General features: G+C 51.1%; 1 protein-coding gene across 1 annotated transcript in view; it reads right to left on the bottom strand.

Moving 5' to 3' along the window:
* Window positions 1-714: 714 nt before the first annotated feature.
* Window positions 715-17,793, bottom strand: part of TOGARAM2 (TOG array regulator of axonemal microtubules 2) — a 47,113-nt gene continuing 30,034 nt past the window's right edge. Inside the window, exons 15-20 of the mRNA XM_055327008.1 lie at window positions 16,586-16,703; window positions 16,094-16,188; window positions 13,900-14,092; window positions 12,786-13,002; window positions 5,668-5,754; window positions 715-1,139 (exon numbers count right to left, since the gene is read on the bottom strand). Of these exons, the coding sequence (XP_055182983.1) occupies window positions 883-1,139; window positions 5,668-5,754; window positions 12,786-13,002; window positions 13,900-14,092; window positions 16,094-16,188; window positions 16,586-16,703 (967 nt within the window). The 3' untranslated portion in view covers window positions 715-882. The remainder of the gene's footprint in view (window positions 1,140-5,667; window positions 5,755-12,785; window positions 13,003-13,899; window positions 14,093-16,093; window positions 16,189-16,585; window positions 16,704-17,793) is intronic.

Below are 17,793 nucleotides of genomic sequence, written 5' to 3'. Positions count from 1 at the left end.
GTGTTCTGACACACCCTGCATCCAGCACACCCCTCCAGGTTCCAGCCAGCCCAAGGGGAGGAGCCTGTGCAATTTTCAAGCTCCCACATGACCTCTGCACGTCCTATAGCTTCATGCTCCACCAAGTGCTTTCATTTATGGTACTGGAGTGTGAAGCATCATCGAGTCCCCTGCAGAACTACCCAGAATGCCAGCTTCCAGAGAAGGCTTTCCATAATGCAAGTGTCAAACTCTCCCTGCCTTTTGATAAGCTGGACAGGTCCACTAGAAGGTTCCCACAGGATCCACAGATGCTGCACGAAGGTTTTGTTAAGGCAGAAGCAGGATGACCCTGGAGATGTTTGTTCTACTCACCTCGAATCAGCCTTACAACAAATGAACCAGATTTGAATGGCCAACGGAGGGTCTCTAGGTTCCAGAGGGCTTGCCCAGCCTCTCAGAGGTGGGGGGCCATGCCCAGACATGCAGGCTACAACATGTGGGTCCCTCACAGCCTGTCACAGTTGGGGGGGCCACGCCTAGACACATGGTCTACAACATGTGGCTCCCTAACTCTTTGTCCCCATGGATCTGCAGCTACTTCTACTGTTGTTTTGTGACAAGCCTAGTTATCAAAAAATTGTCTGAGGTTACAAAAAGTACGAGATAATAGAACCTTAGAAAAATAAGTACTTCTTTTATTTCTACTTCAAAATATACTATGTACATCTGGAACCCTAAGAGAAAGTAGACTGGGAAATTATTCCACCATAAAAATAAAATAAGGTAAAAAATAATGACCGCCCGTTTCAGATCTGTCTTTAACCCAGTTGAAAGGGGGCATGAGCTGCCAGTTGTCTTGCTGTCGGCGCCCCGCTGTCCATGACGCTGGCTGGGGCTGCCTCATGGGGATTCTGGGCCTAAGAGTTCCTGGAGCGTTTTGAGGACCTGCTGTGGCTGGCCAGCGGCCAGGTCCTGCAGCCGGGACCCCATCTGCTCCCGGAGGCTCCTGGACAGCCGGCGAACCACTGTGCGGACATTCCCACCACGCCCGGGCAGGACACCATTCCCGATCATGTTGTCCAGGAGACACCAGAGGACTGGAAGGACATGGCGCTCCACGGCCTGGGGCTTCTGGGGGTACACGGAGGCCACCAGCACTGTTGAACAGAAAACGAAGAGACTTGAGGCATGCCCTCTCTCCCTCTCCCGCTGCCCTCTCTGGGGACACCAATTCTATCCCCCAAAGTCCAGGCAGCCCGGACAGGCCAACGAGTTCATTAGACACAACATCTAGGGCTGGGGACACATTTAGGGGACCATGAAAACATTTTTATTTCTTTTAAAAACAAAAGAAAAAATGAAGCTACCTAACCTCATTTATATTCATGTTTATACCAACCAGTTATAAAATACGATTTTTAGCTTTTTAAAAAAAATTTTATGGAGGAATGAGTATGCAAAGGCCAAGTGCTCAGAACCCATGATTGTAATCGGTCCCTGCAGCCCAGGGGAGAGGAAAGAGGCAGACACACCTAAACTGCAATCCTGCCCCTGCTATTTACCAATTGTATGAGCTTGAGAAAGCCACCCAACCGTCGTGAGCCTGTTCCCTAATCTGAGGATTATAATCCTGAACCAAACTCTTGAGATTGCTGGAGATTAGATAATAAGAACACGTAAGTGTCCACGTAGGTAGGCTGGTGAAAACTAGTTGCTAGTACTAGTATGACTTTAATCCACATTCCCACCTATGTGAGTTCATACAAACAGAGAAAACTTGTACCAGGGAGAAATGTCAATATTCTCTCAAATGAAGCATGCTGAAAAATAAAACAGCCAGGAGGAGATTAGATCAGTGTGGCCTCCCCAGTGTCCGGATGCCAAACCCCACAATAAGACCAGCAATAATCCAGGGGTCGGGGATGTGCTTTGTCAACCACCAAGCTCCACACAGACCACTGATTCAGTGATGAGCCCCTCACCCTCACCCCCCGCCAGTCTGGTTATCCCAGACCTTCTACCTGTTTTAATCCCCAGGAAACCCACAAGCAGGCTACCCCTGCCAGCAAGCCTTCCATCATAGAGTAAATGCCAGGGTCAAAGCCACCTCAAGAGCAGCCCTAAGTCACCTCAAAGGGGCTGCTCCAGCCTGCAGCCATGGCCACATCCCCCTGAACGCATTCATGCTAACAATCTTTGCTCTATACAACCAGCATGGTCTGCCTGCCATCCTGCCAGAGGTGAGCACAAACGACACTGAGAGAAGCACTTTAACTATTGATGGAGCAAAGAAACTGGAAGGTTTCCCTGGGCCGAGACACATCTGGGAAACTAACACTGCCCAAGTCCAGAGTCTTGGGGCTCCGAGTTTTGCAGCCTGACTCCACTGTTCTCACGGCCCCTGGACCGGCAGGACACCAGTCCATCTCCCAGAGGATGAAGCCGATACTCAGGGGTCAAGGAGCTTGGCCCAGACCACACAGCTGACGAGGGCAGAGGCCAAACCTGCCTCCACTCCAAAGCTCACGCTCTTCACCCCTTGCTGCCCCAAGCCCCTAGGGATTCCACATTTCAGAGGCTGGTGTGGAGTTTTAGGCTTAGTGAAACCACCGGTTTGTCCTTCCTTCACCAGCTTACCACCATCCAATCCCCCAGGATGTTTCCCAGAGGGCCTCTCTGAATCCAGGGCCAGGCTGGGACAGCAAGGGACCAGAGAAGATGAGCTGGCCAACCCCCTCAGCAAAGCCTGCCCACCCCCCCTACCCCCCCCCCAGCAGCGTCACTTCCCATGGAAGGTATTTGTTGGCTTTCAGGCCACACCCTCAGGGTTCCTGCACTCCACACTTTGGGGCCTTCCCCGGGGGCTCCCCAATGCACAGAACGCTCAGAAGAAAAAGTGGTCCTCGTTCCTAGGGAAGGCAGGACTGCACCCAGGGAGTGAACTCAGCCACACTGGCTGGTGTGCGGCTTTGTAAAGTGGGACAGAGGTGGGAGCTGCCGGAAACTTTGAAGCTGTTGACAGGCTGAGAGGTAGGCCCCGTTAACAGGAAACAGGAAACAGGAAAGCCACCAGGGCAGCCCCAAGGTGCGGAAGGTGGGGGTGGAAGGCCAGGAGGAGTAAGGGAGAGGTTGGGCAAGGGGGGTGGCCAAAGGGAACAAGAAAGATCCTGATTAGCCACCTAAACTGAACAACTGTAACTCAAAGGCTTCCTAAACCTCCCGGGGATCTCACCTGCAAACCAAGAAGAGAACGATGTCAAGAACCAGGCCCAGGCAGGGCTCCCCCATGCCCACCAAAGGGCAAGGGGTTTGAATGCCTCTCACGGGCACCCGGCACTCACACCTGGACTCTCTCCCTCCCAGCAGCCAGGCGTTCACACGGGGGCCTGGGCAGCTCACCTCCACACTCAGGCCCAGGGTCCCCCAGGTACACGAGGCGGAGGTCACCTGGCTGAGAGCGGTGGGCCTCTCAGGCCAGCAGAGGTGGCAATGACCCTTCTGGGAGTCATCATGAGGAAGAAAACCCCATGAAATTTGAGCTTCAAAGGCAGCTGAAGTAATTAGCCAAAGATTTACTCCTGTTAAGCTGCGCTATTATTAGTTGGAATCCTTGTGTTCACTGAAATGCTCTGCTCTACTCCTGGCTGATGGGGACTTAACAGGAGAGCTATGTAGAAACTCCTGCCTTTGAGGTCTCTTGGAAACAGATGGAAAATATTTACAGTTAAACAGATAATCTGAAGTGAGGTACCCTTCCACCTCTGGGGCCCGTATATCCCCTGTACAAGGACAGGTAAGGGTTTCACCCAGAGAGCGATGATTTTGAGCAACAGTAGAGGGTTCCCTGTCCAGTGCTCAGGTGGTCTCCGTTATGTGGTCCTGTGGCTGCCTGGAGGCCCCTGACCTTACTTTGCTCACTCCACCTGCTTGGAGGAGGCTGGGCACCTGGATGGGAGGCGGGGTTCCACTCTAGGGACAGTGAAAGGACTGAACCAGGGCACAGAGGCCAAGTCAAGGGCAAGAGACTGTCTGGTGGAGGAGCAGAATGACACCGACAGTCATGTAACATGTGCTGAGCACCCCCAGTGTGGACTGAGGCTGGCTCGGGGTGGGACCTGGTCTCAGGAGTCACTGGAAACAGACCAGAGGGCTAGGGAGGGCTAGGGAGGAAGGAGACACAGGGGCTGGTGCCAGAACCTGGAGGGCACCCCCCCCCCAGGTGGAGGAAGAAGAGTGGAGAGAGCTCCACAGGCCGCTAGCCACATGTGGGCAGGCATGGGGATGACGGATCACCTCTGGAAGGGTGGCCGGCATGCTGGTGCCCAGGAGACAAAGGCAGGGGCCACTCAGGGAGACGTAGCACAGCACTGAGACTCTGCAGCCAGGCTCCCGGGCACAAATCCTGGATTACTCACCAAAGGACCTTGGACACTTAACCTTTCTAAGCTCCATTTTCCTTATTTCTACAAAAGGGACAGTCACTGGGGCCCCTGAGGGGCTCAGTCGGCTAAGCGTCTGCTCAGACCCATGATCTCAGGGTCCTGGGCTAGAGCCCCACATCAGGCTCCCTGTTCAGTGGCAAGTCTGCTTCTCCCTCTGGTCCTTCCCCCTGCTCATGCGCTCGTTCTTTCTCTCTCTCTCAAATAAATAACAAAATCTTTTTTTTTTAAAGGAGGTAATCATGGAACCCACACCCTCCTTATAACATTGCTATGAGGATTAAGTGACCAGCACATACAACTGAGGCAGGTGTAGGGACAGAGCCTAGAGGCCTAGCCAGCGACAGGCCTCCTGGGACAGTATAGGGAGCAGGACACTAACCTGAACACAACCCACATGAGGATTAACACATGGGGATACCACAACCTGACTGCATGTTAGGAGGAGGGACGCTCTGAGGTCTAGAGAACAGGTCCTCTGCCTCCTTCCTAGACGGGACCTTCCTAATAAGGGGGAGGAGGCTCTTGACAAGCATGGAAGATAAAAAAAACAAGTAACCTGCCCAAGACCAGAATTGGTGTGTGGCAAACGAGTCTGTCCACCACAAAGCCTGTGCCCTTTCGAAAATGCTGCCACCACAAGGGCCACAGGAGGCTTCAGCCCAGGAGTGAAATCACTGGAGACTGCAAACTCAGAGCAGATGTTGGCTTGGAGCAAGCTTTCCTCGGCCAAAGCTCAAACAAAGCAGAGCAGATTCAGGCCAAAGCCCCAGCTCCACGTATTGCGGGGCCTGGGCACCTGGCAAAGGGGTCGAGTAGGGTTGGAATCCAGGCTGTGCTCTGCTTTCCAGGCTGTGCGCGCTCGAGAAGGGACAATCTCGTGCTCACGATAGGGCTGCTGCTGACCAAGCCATGCCCCCGTGAGCACGGTGTACCCAGAAGAGCTGGGACATTTTTCTGATTCACACAAAGGTACTCTATGGGCTAGTGGGAGTCATGTTTGCAAAGAAGAAATGGATCATAGTTTCTCAAAAACTGTTTTATGTATAAACCTGCCTCATTTTAGTCAAAACTAAAGATTATCTTGTGGTAAAATGGGAATTATTTTTAACAAGCAGATTAGCAAAAAATGTTAAAGGTCTGTGAGGATTATTGGATTACTGGGGGCTCTAAGATAGTGGGTGGTTCAACTCCATGCCAGGAGGTTGACTGGAAGGCTGGGGCGAGGGGCTTCGGGGATGCTCACCGGACAGACGTTCTGTGATATCAAGCACCGCACGGCCACTCAGGAAACGCACCCGGCCAGCAAAGGCTTGTAGGAGGCAAAGGTTGTCTGGAAGAGAAGGAGAGTGTCAGCGGCCAGGATGCTGTGGCCTGAGCGTTGGTACCCGTTGTTCAGCGTCAGGTACCCGCAATACCCCATGGAGAAAGAGGCCTGTCGGGGAGCTGAATTAAATTTCCTGAGTCACAATGGGGTGTTTAGGGGAGACTGAGTGGCCTGGTATAGTTAACTGGCTCCCAAACAGGTTGCACTTACTCCCACACATCTGGTTCCTCCTGTTTGTGCTTCCTCAACATTGCTGAGTCTAAGGGGCAGCGGGGGAAGAGGGTTTGCCCACAGTCCTGGGCAAATCAGGATGGTTGGTCACCCTATGAGGGGCAGAAGCTTCTTGCTGGCTCTGTTTGGGTCAGAGGAGGGAACTCGCAGGGGATGTGTATTAGCTCTCAATAGTATATATCTAAAACCTCCCTGTGTGACACTGAGGCCCAGATGGCACACTTGTAAAGACAGGAGACTTTATCCTCCACATGCCAAACCCACTCTTCAGGAGTTTTAGGGGAAAGGGGGATTTTTAACCTTTAAAAAAAAATTATCCGGCAGCCCGGGTGGCTCAGGGGTTCAGTGCCACCTTCAACCTAGGGCATGATCCTGGAGGCCCGGGATCAAGTCCCATGTCGGGTTCCCTGCATGGAGCCTGCTTCTCCCTCTGCCTGTGTCTCTGCCTTTCTCTCTCTCTGTGCTTCTCGTTAATAAATAAATAAAATCTTTAAAAATTAATTAATTAATTAATTAATTAATTAAAAAATTCATCCTAGCACCCCCCACACCCATTCCAGTCACACCCAGCCCCAGGAGTCCCTGCTGCCCAGACACGCTGGTGGTGGGGCTTGAAGACTGGGGACCTCCCCATTTGGATGTTAAAAGAGTGTTTATCAGAATGAACCACTGATGGTGAAATCACAGGCAACTAGGGTGGGGAATTAAGAAGGCTTGGGGGATAAAGAAGCCCTCTGGCATTCCTCAATTGTCTTTCTAAAGCCACTTCAGGCAGGATCTCATAGGTGCTGAATTTTGAAACCATTCATTCTTCCCCATTCTGGCTGACATCTCCTGGTTTCTCAGACTATTAAACTTGAAGTCCTGCATTCTTCACAGAGACACACAAGGTGAGAAAAGTAGCCCTTTACCTGAGAAAGACGTGCTTACGTAGACAACACACACCCAGCTCCCAACGCTGCCACAGCAGCCCCAGTCTAACTCCATTGGAGGTAGTGCAAATAACAAAGCCACTTTTCAGGGATGTGGCTGTGGGGCCTGACTGCACCTGTCATGGAGGTCTGTAGGGGTGTGACCACAGGCACCCCCAGAAAGTGCGTCCTGGGGTCCCAGGGACTGACCCGCTCAAGGCCAGGTTTCCCTTAGCAGGAGACAGAGATTAGAGACACACCTGAGGAAGTCTTTCTAGACAAGTTCCACCTCCTCTGAGTCCCTTGAATACTTCAGCATCCCCCTGGATATGCAATCAAACCCTCACTCCCCCCCACCCCCAGAACAATTCTAGCTAAGAGTTCATGCTCCCCTTGCTCTTCCTCTGAGAGCTGTAAGGGACACAGGAGAAAATGTACACATGTACATCACACACATCCCTGCTGCTTGCAAAACTCCATCCTTAAGGCAAGAGTCTTTAAAATAATCTGTTCTGGGCAATAAAAGATCCAGCCTCTAGAATATGGCAGTTAGCAAGAAGTGGTCTCAGGGTGTCTTGGGAAATCTGAATTGTGTAAAATAGGTTTTTAGATCAATGTCACCTGCATTACTGTTTCCAGGTGCTTCTATTGGCCAATTCCCATCATTAGCCATGAGCTCACCTCCAAGGACAAGGACTTCTGTCTCCTTGCTCTCCCCAGCAACACTTGGTCCAGGACATTTTCTGGACACAGCTGGACCTCCCCCTCCTGGCAGCTGACATGGCCTCCCAGAGCCAGAGAGAGGTTTAGAACTTAGGAGATACTTGACAAATGTATATGCAGTGGACATCTGTGCCAGACTGTGCTCCCCTGTGCCTGGTATACAACAGGTGCTCAATAAATGCTCGAGGCCTACAGAGAGTGCTAAAGCAGAGACATTAAGCATGCCTGAGCCGGTTTATAAACCCCAGAGCTCTACACCCCAACTAGCTGGCCTCCCTTCCTCTGTCTGCTTTCATAGTGATGGCTCACCTTCCAGGTCACACCCAGGTTTAATGAGAGGCCGGAAAGTATATGTTGAAGGGTGTGGGCTCTGAGTGCAGATCGCCTGGACTAAATTCTGGCTCTTCCACATTTCTCTCTGTTAAAGGACAAAACTTCCTATACCTTAGTTTACCCATCTGTAGGAAGAGGATAATACTCCTGTCTTCCTCTTAGAGCTGCTCCCATGTTATGATGCTTAGGGTAGTACCTTGAGTGTATAATTACTAAGTATCAGTTATTGTTGCTACTGTTTGCTATTATTACTCAAAAATGCTCCAAAAGCCCAGCAGCCTGAATGGAGGAAAGATCATTAAGAGGCCAGAATTTGACTTTCGAAAACTTAAAATCCATGTTCTATTAGCCTGGGTCTTTGGTAGGCTCCTCTCCTGTACCATAAGGAAGGCAGAGCTGACCCTGGTGCTGCCTGCATACAAGGACAAGCAAAGGCGCGGGACGTAGAGAAAACAGTTACAAGCTAGCAGGCCACAAACTCTGCCCTCCCTGGGCCCTGCCATCCCTCTCTGCAAGGGGGCAGAGGTCTACAGGGCCTCTCACCTGTCACATGCAGCCAAACCCTAAAGCCACCAGGCGATGTCATTCTCGGGCTACTGGGAGGCCAAAGAATAACTTTTTTTCAAAGTGGAAATAGTATGGTAGCTTGGATGGTGACAGCAAAGAAACTGGGGTCCGGGTGGGCTCTCGACAATAAGCACAGGACTCTGAATCATGATATGTCACACAGCCCCCCAAAACGAGGTCCGTTCATCACAGGAAAAGTGAGCATGATCCATTTAAACAGAAAAATGCAAGCTACAGTCCAGGCATAGGACAGAGCTATTAAAAGTGACTCAAGTGTGTAATCATATGTAAATGCTTGTGCTCTGCTTTTTTTAAAGGCAGGATGCAAATTTAAAATGTGTAATATAATCATGACTCTATAAAAGTACGGAAAAAATATCTAGCATGAAAAATGACAAATGTTAATAACAGTCTCTTCCAGAAGTTTAGACCAAAAATGAGGGGCTTTCAATTTTTTCCTTTCCAATGCTTTGTATTTTCTATTTTCTCAATAATGAATAAGTATGACTTTTACGTGGTGGAAAATAAACTTCATATTTTTAAGTTAAGTAGGAAGGCTGCATGATAGCGTGAAAAACTGGTTAAATGAAAGAAGCAAAGTCTAAATTGTATTTACATTACGATCTTTAACCAGGGAAATTTCTACACATGTCGACAAGAAAAAGAAGAGAGATTTTTAAGCAGTTGGTATATTAGAGGAGCACCATGGATGAATCTCTAAATGCCCCAAACAATACCATGTTGGTCATATGATTTATATAAGGTAATGAATTTAGAGTCTGCAGAGCAAACTAGCAAAAGCCGATCTGAAGCTGACCATTTCCGAGCTTATCTGCTCTCTCCAGCATTGGCTGGGGGCTGTACTAAATTAAGAAAACCCCTTTTGACTATTTGGTCTGACGGGGGTGGGGGGCAGGAGGCGGGACTATCAGCAGCCTGATGTTTTAATTAGTGAAGTTTCTTCTGTAGCTAACCCAGTAACAGGGCCCGAAGACAGAACCAGCCAGTCTTCTCAGGGATTGCCTTGATCCCTAGGGTAACTCCCCTGAAATCAGAAGGTCTTGATGCTGAGTAGAAAAGATGCCACCCCAGGCTCCTTGCTGGAGAGGCCCCCAAGGCAGGCAGAGACAAAGGGCAGAGGGCAGGGAGCGAGGTGCCCACATGCCTCCTTCCTCACCAGCTCCTGAAAAGAGGATGTGGGCAGAAATCGCCACTTGCTCTGCCGATCACCACACCACCTGCCTCATACACCCTCGGGGTGACCAAGGAACTGGGAGAGACGTGGCAGCTGATGAGTCAACTTATCACTGACTTCCCGAATCAAGAGGGACCATAAGAGGCTGCCTAAGAAAGCCAACCTCCCAATTTGGCTGTGCCGTCTGGACTTTGTGCCAGAAGACGGATGACCCTGGCTATGGTCTCCATCCCCGTGGCCCCCGTTGAGCAGGGAACAAACCATGACATGCTGAGCCATGCCTTTGTGAGTCTCCACGTTTCTTACTTTACAGGATCTCATGGTTCCTCTCCAGCCGGGAACCCAGAATCCCTTGTGGAGGATGACACTAGCTTGGGATAAAGCTCCCTCTGCTCAAAGGGCTCCAAGCCACTTCCAGGAGGGGCCCTAGGATGCTGAGGGTGGACTGGAGCCACCAGGCTCCACCTGGGTGAAATGGAAAGGAAGATTCACACCCCTTCTCTTCTGCCCCTCCTGCCCCAGTCTCTGCTTCTACCACCCAATTCCCTGGGACAGTGGGAAGCTTAGTTACTTGCATCCATTTCTCCTCCTGCAGGTTGGACTCAGACCATTCCAGGCAGATGAGAACCATTCCCAGAGAGAGCCTGATTCTACCCTAGGGACGCCTTGGCAGCGATGAATTCTTACTGGCAATCTAAACCCCTCCACTTTTGCCCTTCATGGACATAGAAATCACCCAGTCACTTCATAGTTAAAAACACTTCCAAGGGCGCCTGGGTGGCTCAGTTGGTTAAGTGTCTCCCTTTGGCTCAGGTCATGATCCCTGGGTTCTAGGATGGAGCCCCCCTTTACACTCCCTCTCCAGCAGGGAGTCTGCTTCTCTCTCACCCTCTGCTGTTCCCGCACTTGTGTTTTTTTTTTCTCTCTCTTTTCTCTCTCTCTCTCCCCCCCCTCAAATGAATATATCAAACATTTAGGGGGGAAAAAAAGCCAAAACACTTCCAAAGCCAAGGTTGCTCATTGGGCAGAGTGGATATGGCTCCTAGCACAGCCATGTGGCCCCAAGAGCCCACTGCTGCACTTGCTCAAAAATGACCTGGAACAAGACCCCGTGCTCCAACCTTTGGGTCCCACAGGAGCATTTTGCCAGGGGTTTACTGGGCTCCATCCAACTCTTTGAGGCCAAAAATATTCCATTCCAGCCTAACAGTGACCTAGGGACTAGAGAGGAAAATAGTGCCCTTCGCGCCAGCCTCCATTCTCCCCACATCAGATCCTGTGGCTGATGGGCCAAAGGGGACATCATCAGCCATTCCCAAGGAGACCCAGTCCCAGGAGGAAAGGACAACTCTAGGCATCTTCCTGGAAGCTGCAACCTGCCTCAAGGTGTAGTCAGATCACAGAAGCAGGCCAGCTCCAGGCCCTCTTTCCGGGATGTCCAGCCCAGGTAGGTACAGCAAGGCCCCAGGTGCAGAAGGCCTGAATCTTGTGACAATGTAAGACACCAGATTCTGCAGCCCAAAGCTCCAGAGCCCCAGTGTGCTCTAGAAGGATGGCCCGTGGCAGAAAGTGGAAAACTATGACACCTGGAGAGGAAAGGGTTAAAAGTGTCCCTCCCTGACAAGGGTGCTTAGCCTCTTCAAATAGCTGAAGCCTATTTTGCTTGGTGCAGGTTTTCCCAATAAATCCAGGGCCCACAGTGATTTACCAAGAGCCTTGGTTATTGGCAACAGCAATCTCACTTACCCAGAGCCGTGCTGAGAACAAGCCGTAATTTAAAGCTGGATTTATATTGTTTGTTCTACAGCAACAAACTCAGCAAATCATAAATTCCCTTTGAGATGAAGAGAGGAAATTGACAGTATTTATGAACTCAAAAGGCAGAGAATGGCCTGACCAGCCCTTTCATTTGTAACTGAAACTGCTTCTGGAAGCTCCAGCCAAGGACACGGCTGCCACCCCTCCCCAGGGAGCTGGGCTCCCGCAGGGTGTGGACACTGGGAGGGGTGGGGTGCCTGGCATGTCTGCGGCCTCACCAAGGGGATGCTCTGTGGGTCCTAAAGGCAGGACGTGGCTCTGTGCTCATGGGGACATACAGCCACAAGGCCAGCACAGGCGGTTCTCAGATCATGAGCTTCCTGCATTGTGGCAAGAGGGGTTCCTCTGGTCTGGACATGACGGTACTCATGTGCTATGTCCCACACACATCTGTGCTTCACTCTGTGCCCTAGACACACCAGATATCACCCTCTAATCATCTAGGAAAGGAATGAACAACGGAAGTAGATGCACCCCAAATCCCACCTAATTTTGGTGAACCAAGATGTGTTAGTACGAAGCACAGACAAACTGGGAGCTCTCGCCATTCTTGACGTCTCACCCACAGCTCCTTTTTCCCTTTTCATGCCACCCCCCAACCCTTCCCACTCCTCACCCCAAATTCCTCCCACCCTGAACCCTGGCCCCAAACAGTCTTCCTCAGTGGCAACTCTTGTCCACTTCACGCTCAAAAGCCAAGGGGATCCCAGCCCAACCCCTATGCCAGACAATTAAGGTGGCCTGCTTGGGCCCACCCACTCATCCACTCTGTCCTCTCCAGCAGGCTTACTCTGCTGGCTCAGCACCAGCCTGCCTGGTCCTCGTACAAGCCACCCCCACTGCTATCATCTCTACAACTAAAAAAAAATCACTAGCGATCACTAGCGGTGCTTCCAGCTTCTTCCTGGCAATCCTGACTTGTTTTCCCTTCAGTTCCCTGTTGGCTCAATCACTAGTACGGTGTGACCCTGGGTGAGTCATTTCTGTCACACATACTAGGAGGAGGCAAGACTAGATCATCTACACATCTCCCCTGCTCCAACATGGGTGCATGTGACATGGAAAAGCCTGCCAACCAGCTTCTGGGCTGCCCACCCCTGTCCTACCCAGCCTCCAGGGAAACATTCGGCCTGAGAGCCCCCAGTGCCTATCAGCACTCTGCCGATTCCTGGCAGGACGGGTGAGCCCACCCTGGGGTGGGCTCAGGGAGCAAGCCCACTTCCCACCAGAGCCAAACAGGGCTGAGGCAGGAGGCTCACCCAGGCTCTCAATCATGGCATCCAGTGCAGTCACGGCAGCGGCATAAATCCCAGAGTTCTTGGAGTTGAGATTGTCTGCAACAGCAATGATGATGGAGAGCAGCATGGGGTGTAAGCTTTCTTTGAGGAGGGGGATCATCTTGGCAAGGGACTCCAGTGCCCACTGGTTCACTTTCTTGTTGGAATCCTGAAGCCTTGGGGTGAAAGCATCAAAGACCTATTGAGGGAACAGAAACCGAGAGCCCATGGGAACCCAGGCTGGGCAGGAGCCCCACAGCCCAACCAACCACCCTTGGCAGGGGTTCCTCCTGCCTCCCTGACAGGGGCATCTAACCTATGCCAGAACATTCTCAGTGATGAGGGTCTCACCTCCTCAAAAGGGGAGGATGCCAAGAGAGGGAGGAAACAGCCACATATTGAGCACTCAGTGTGTCAAAGCATCTAGAGCATCTCGTCAGGCACCCTGCACTCGCATGGAATGGTCTTAGTCCATGAAGCAGGGGTTCCCATCCTCAACTTATCATTAAAAACAAAACAAAAACTGAGACAGAAAGAGGTTAAGTGATTTGCCCCAGATCACACAGCTAGTAAGGAACTTGGCTGGATGCCCTGGTCTGCTGACTTCAAGCCTGTGTCTTAACTCCTCTGCTACATGGCTTGGCATCAGCAGCCTCAATCCTAGAAGAAGCAGGCATCTGCCCTGGTTTACAGCCCATGAAAACACGGCCTGTGCTTGCTCCCAATATACCCAACCAAATATCCTGGCCCTTTCTCCTGGCCAACCACATGCTCTGCCCCCAACACATCATGTGCATGGCTAGACCAGGAGCAGCCCTCAGGCGTGGCATCCTCTACCTCTACCTTCCTCCCCATAAATCTGCCAAATAGCTGGGTGATGCCCAGGACATCTCTGGGTGGTCCGCAGGTGCCTTGTCCCCTCAGCTACTTCTAGGCAGTCTCGCATTACCAAGGCAACTGGATAGCAGGTGCTTCTCAGGGTCCCTTTACCCTGAGGGATCAAGCACAATGTCCAACTCTGTCCTGAGTTTTCCAAATTGAAGTTGCACCCACCGGGAAGAGACAGGCAGGAGGGCAGGGATGAGGCAGTGCTCACCTGGACCAGGTTGGCGGTGATAAGCTCTGGCCTGGCCTTGCAGTGCTCAAGGAGCCGCCCCACGCCTTCCATCCGAGACTGGTACTCTTTGGCCTCCAGCAGCCGCATCAGCTCCCGAAGCTGCTTGGTCACTTCCAGGCCACCGCGCACAGAGGAGTGGAGCCCCTCCAGCCGAGGGCCATTGGAGCTGAGCCTGAGTGAAAGGAACTTCTGACCCCGGCAGCCCCGGAGGATGGACGCACCTCTTGTCCCACGCCCCTCCCATGGACAAGAGAGACTGAGACAGGGGATCCCCTGCAGTTAGGTCCACCCCCAGCTTCTCTGCCTACTGCTTGAGGACACTGGCCCTAGGATTCTGGAAATCCCTTTTCCTCAGGGGACAACAATAAGGTTGCCTAGAGCCCCATCCTCTTGCCAGCCTCGTCCTTCCTGCCTTTCTTTTCTCTTTTCAGAAAGCACATGAAGAAAGGAGGCCCAGTATGGGAGTCCACAAAAGGACGACTGTGCATTTCATCTAAGAGTGAGGGAAGGGCGCCTGCGTGGCTCAGCTGGTTAAGGGTCTGCCTTCAGCTCAGGTCATGATTCCAGGGTCCTGAGATGGAGCCCCCAACGGGCTCCCTGCTCAGCTGGGAGTCGGCTTCTCCCTTTCCCTCTTCTCATGCTATTTCTCTCTCTCTCTCTCTCTCTCTCTCTCTCTCTCTCTCTCTCTCTCTCCGTTCTTCTGTCATAAATAAATAAATAAATAAATAAATAAATAAATAAATAAATAAATAAATAAATAAATAAAATAATCTTTTAAAAAAAAGAGTACCTGGTCCCTTTATCCCAATCCCTGGTTGCCTAGGCCTGGCTCACACTTCTCCAGTGACCAGAGAAATGTTAAGAAGCCCTGCTCCCAGGAAGCCTGGGTGGCTCAGTGGTTTAGTGCTGCCTTCAGCCCACGGTGTGATCCTGGAGTCCCGGGATCAAGTCCCACAACGGGTTCCCAGCATGGAGCCTGCTTCTCTCTCTGCCTGTGTCTCTGCCTCTCTCTCTCTCTCTTTCTCTCTCTCTAATAAATAAATAAAATATTAAAAAAAAAAAGAAGAAGAAGAAGCAGCCTGCTCCCTTCTGCTAAGAGCATGGGCCTATGGTTTCCCCTGGCCCAGTCCAGGCAGCATGAGAACAGTTCCATTCAGGACTCCTACCCCCACGCCCAGCTCAGAACTTGGCTTTTTGAGCTCAGGCCCTACACCAAAGTCCCCTCTGACAGAGCCCAACATCATCCATTTTGTCATTCCTTCCTACACTCCATGCTGCTTGCCCACCAAGTGCCAAGAGCTATGGTGGGCACTAAGGACAATGAGTCAAGAGATACCTTCCTTGCCTTCAGGAGCTCAGAGACCAAAGGGAGACAGATAAGTCAAGGGGCTGACAGAGGACTGAGAAACAGAGAGCACAGGGTGTCTGAGAGAGCCTCTGGGATAAGGTAACAGTCATCTGAATCTTGTGGAATCTGGTAGAAAAAATAGGCATGTTCCAGGTGCAAGGGATGCAGCATAAGCAAAGGTAGGGGACAGAACATGGGGGGAGGGATCGGCCAGGGAGCAGGAGCTGCTCTGGTCTGTGTGGGAGAGAGCAGGAAGCTAATCTGGAGCTGGTTGGGGCGGGGGGGGGGGGGGTGGCTGCCCTGGGCCCACCTGTGAGAGTTCAGATGTAGCCCTCCCTGAGCACCATAGAAGAATCCTGAGTTTCAGGCACATCAATGACCAGGGGGTTTCTGCTTGGTTTCTAGCTCCTCCCAGCACCCACCCTCTAGCCTCTCTGCCCATTCCCTCTCCTCTGCCTTTGTCCCACAGCTGCCTCTAAATTCATCCCAGGCCACCCTGATGGCGACAGGATGTGCTGCTTGAAGTGGATGGAGAAATGCTGAGCTCATGCAGATGGTCCAGCCAGCAACATGCCCTGTCCGGACTACTGGAATTCACCCCCTTGGCAAGACTGCTGGATGGCAAGTATGTCCAAATCCTAGGATTTGGTCTCCCTGAGCTTTGGGTGGGGAAATTCACCCATGAGTGCTGCTACCCAACTAGGTCTCCACCGTAGCCTGGATCCACACAGCCTCCCAGAACCACTACCCCTGGCCCAGGGCACGTGGCCCATCTCTGTTGGCAGCCTTGGATGTGGAGCCCCAGGGAGACAAGAGCAGCCATACCCATCTTCTCCAGGCAGCCCATTCTCACACAACACCAGACTCCTCGACACCTTGCGGCCCTTGGCAGATAGAAGTCCATCACCATCTTCCATTCCCTTAGAAAAGGGAACACAAAACATGAGCCAAAGGGGTGGCCCTCTGGGGAACTGCCAGCCACTCCAGGCTAGATCATAATGAGAGGAATAACCCCTTCCACCTGGCAGGGCTTCAGAGGGTACAACCAAGCATTCCAGACCACTGGTACTCAGGGCAGGGATCAAGATCCCCATTTAACAGGAGACAGTGTGGACACCCAGGTGGCTCAAGGGACACCGGCAGAGAGGGACAGAGCCAGGTCCAAGCACAGGGGAAGGAAATCACATTTATTCCACCTGCCAGGAGTTGTGCACAAAATGGAACCTCTGGAGTGCACACCCCACTCCCCTGACTGGCTTGGCTCTGACCTTACACCCCACCCCCCTCACCCCCCACCTGCTCAGGTCACTAACTTACCCGCTGCTTAATAACTGCCATGACCTTCCGTAAGTCGTGAGATGGGAGGCTCTGCTTCAGAAATGCATCAAACTTCGTATTTGACATCAAGATATTCACCATCTTCCGGCCATAAAACCTGCCACAGGAGAAAGAGAGGGATGAAGAAACAGCCACAGAAATGCATCATAAATCTGTTCTGCAGATTTACAGGAATTTTCTAATTGTAATAAAAGAGTTTTTAATACTTTTTTCCAATTAAGACAATAATCGCTAATTAAGGCAGTTAAAAACTAGATTCATAAAAAGAATAAACATCATCCGTAGCCCCATTACCAAGGAAAAACTTTTAAATTTTTACATATTTTCTTATGGTCTTTTAGCCACATACACATTTTTGTTGGTATCAGAATATATATAAAACTTGCCTCTGACTTTTTTCACTTTACCATTAATCATCCCATGTCATCCTTTTTAGTAAATTCATAATATTCCATTGGATGACTATACCAAAATATACTTAACTTCTTCTACTATGGGGCATCTGGAAGTCTGAGAAAGGGTACAGGGGCCAGTATGGGAGGAAATGGTCAGCTCTACCCAGCGAACAGCGGTGAGTCGAGGAGAAAACCAAAGAGGGCTTCGTGGAAGAGGAGATCCTTAGATTCGCATTGAGAAGAGGAGTAAGAGTCCATAAGTGGGATGGGATTAGGGAGTAAGGGGGCAGGGGTTGGTCACTTCAGGGTCCATAATACAGTCTGACACATCAGTAGGCATGTGGTTGGAAAATAGCAGGCAGGGCCTGGATGCAGGATAGGAAAGAGAGAAGGTAGGACCCAATTCCTGGAAATGTGAAGGAGTTGGGCTTTAGCCCTCAGACCATGGGAAAGTGTGAAATGACCAGATTTGAACTTTATGAAAATGTCCCTGGCAGCAGTGTGGTGAACATCTCTCTCTGGTGACAAGGGCCACCATGATAGCCCAAGCAAGACATGATGAAGCCCAGAAATAAGGCTGTAGAGTGGGAGGAGGAAGGGATGGTCAGATTCAGGACCTGCTAAGAAAACTGCAGGGTAGGGTAGTTGATCAGAGGTGGAGCAAGAATCATCTACAATCTCATATTTCACTCAACCCAAGACTCTACTGATTGTAAAATGCACCATTGATTCCTTTTCCACTGAGCAAAAACAGAAATAGAAAACACTGGCAACTTCCAGTGCCTTCAATGA

Source organism: Nyctereutes procyonoides, unplaced genomic scaffold (genome assembly GCF_905146905.1).
Source record: "Nyctereutes procyonoides isolate TBG_1078 unplaced genomic scaffold, NYPRO_anot_genome, whole genome shotgun sequence".
Taxonomy (NCBI): Eukaryota; Metazoa; Chordata; class Mammalia; order Carnivora; family Canidae; genus Nyctereutes; species Nyctereutes procyonoides.
The sequence above is the reverse complement of the archived record's forward strand: the minus strand, read 5'-3'. Positions and strand labels throughout refer to the sequence as shown.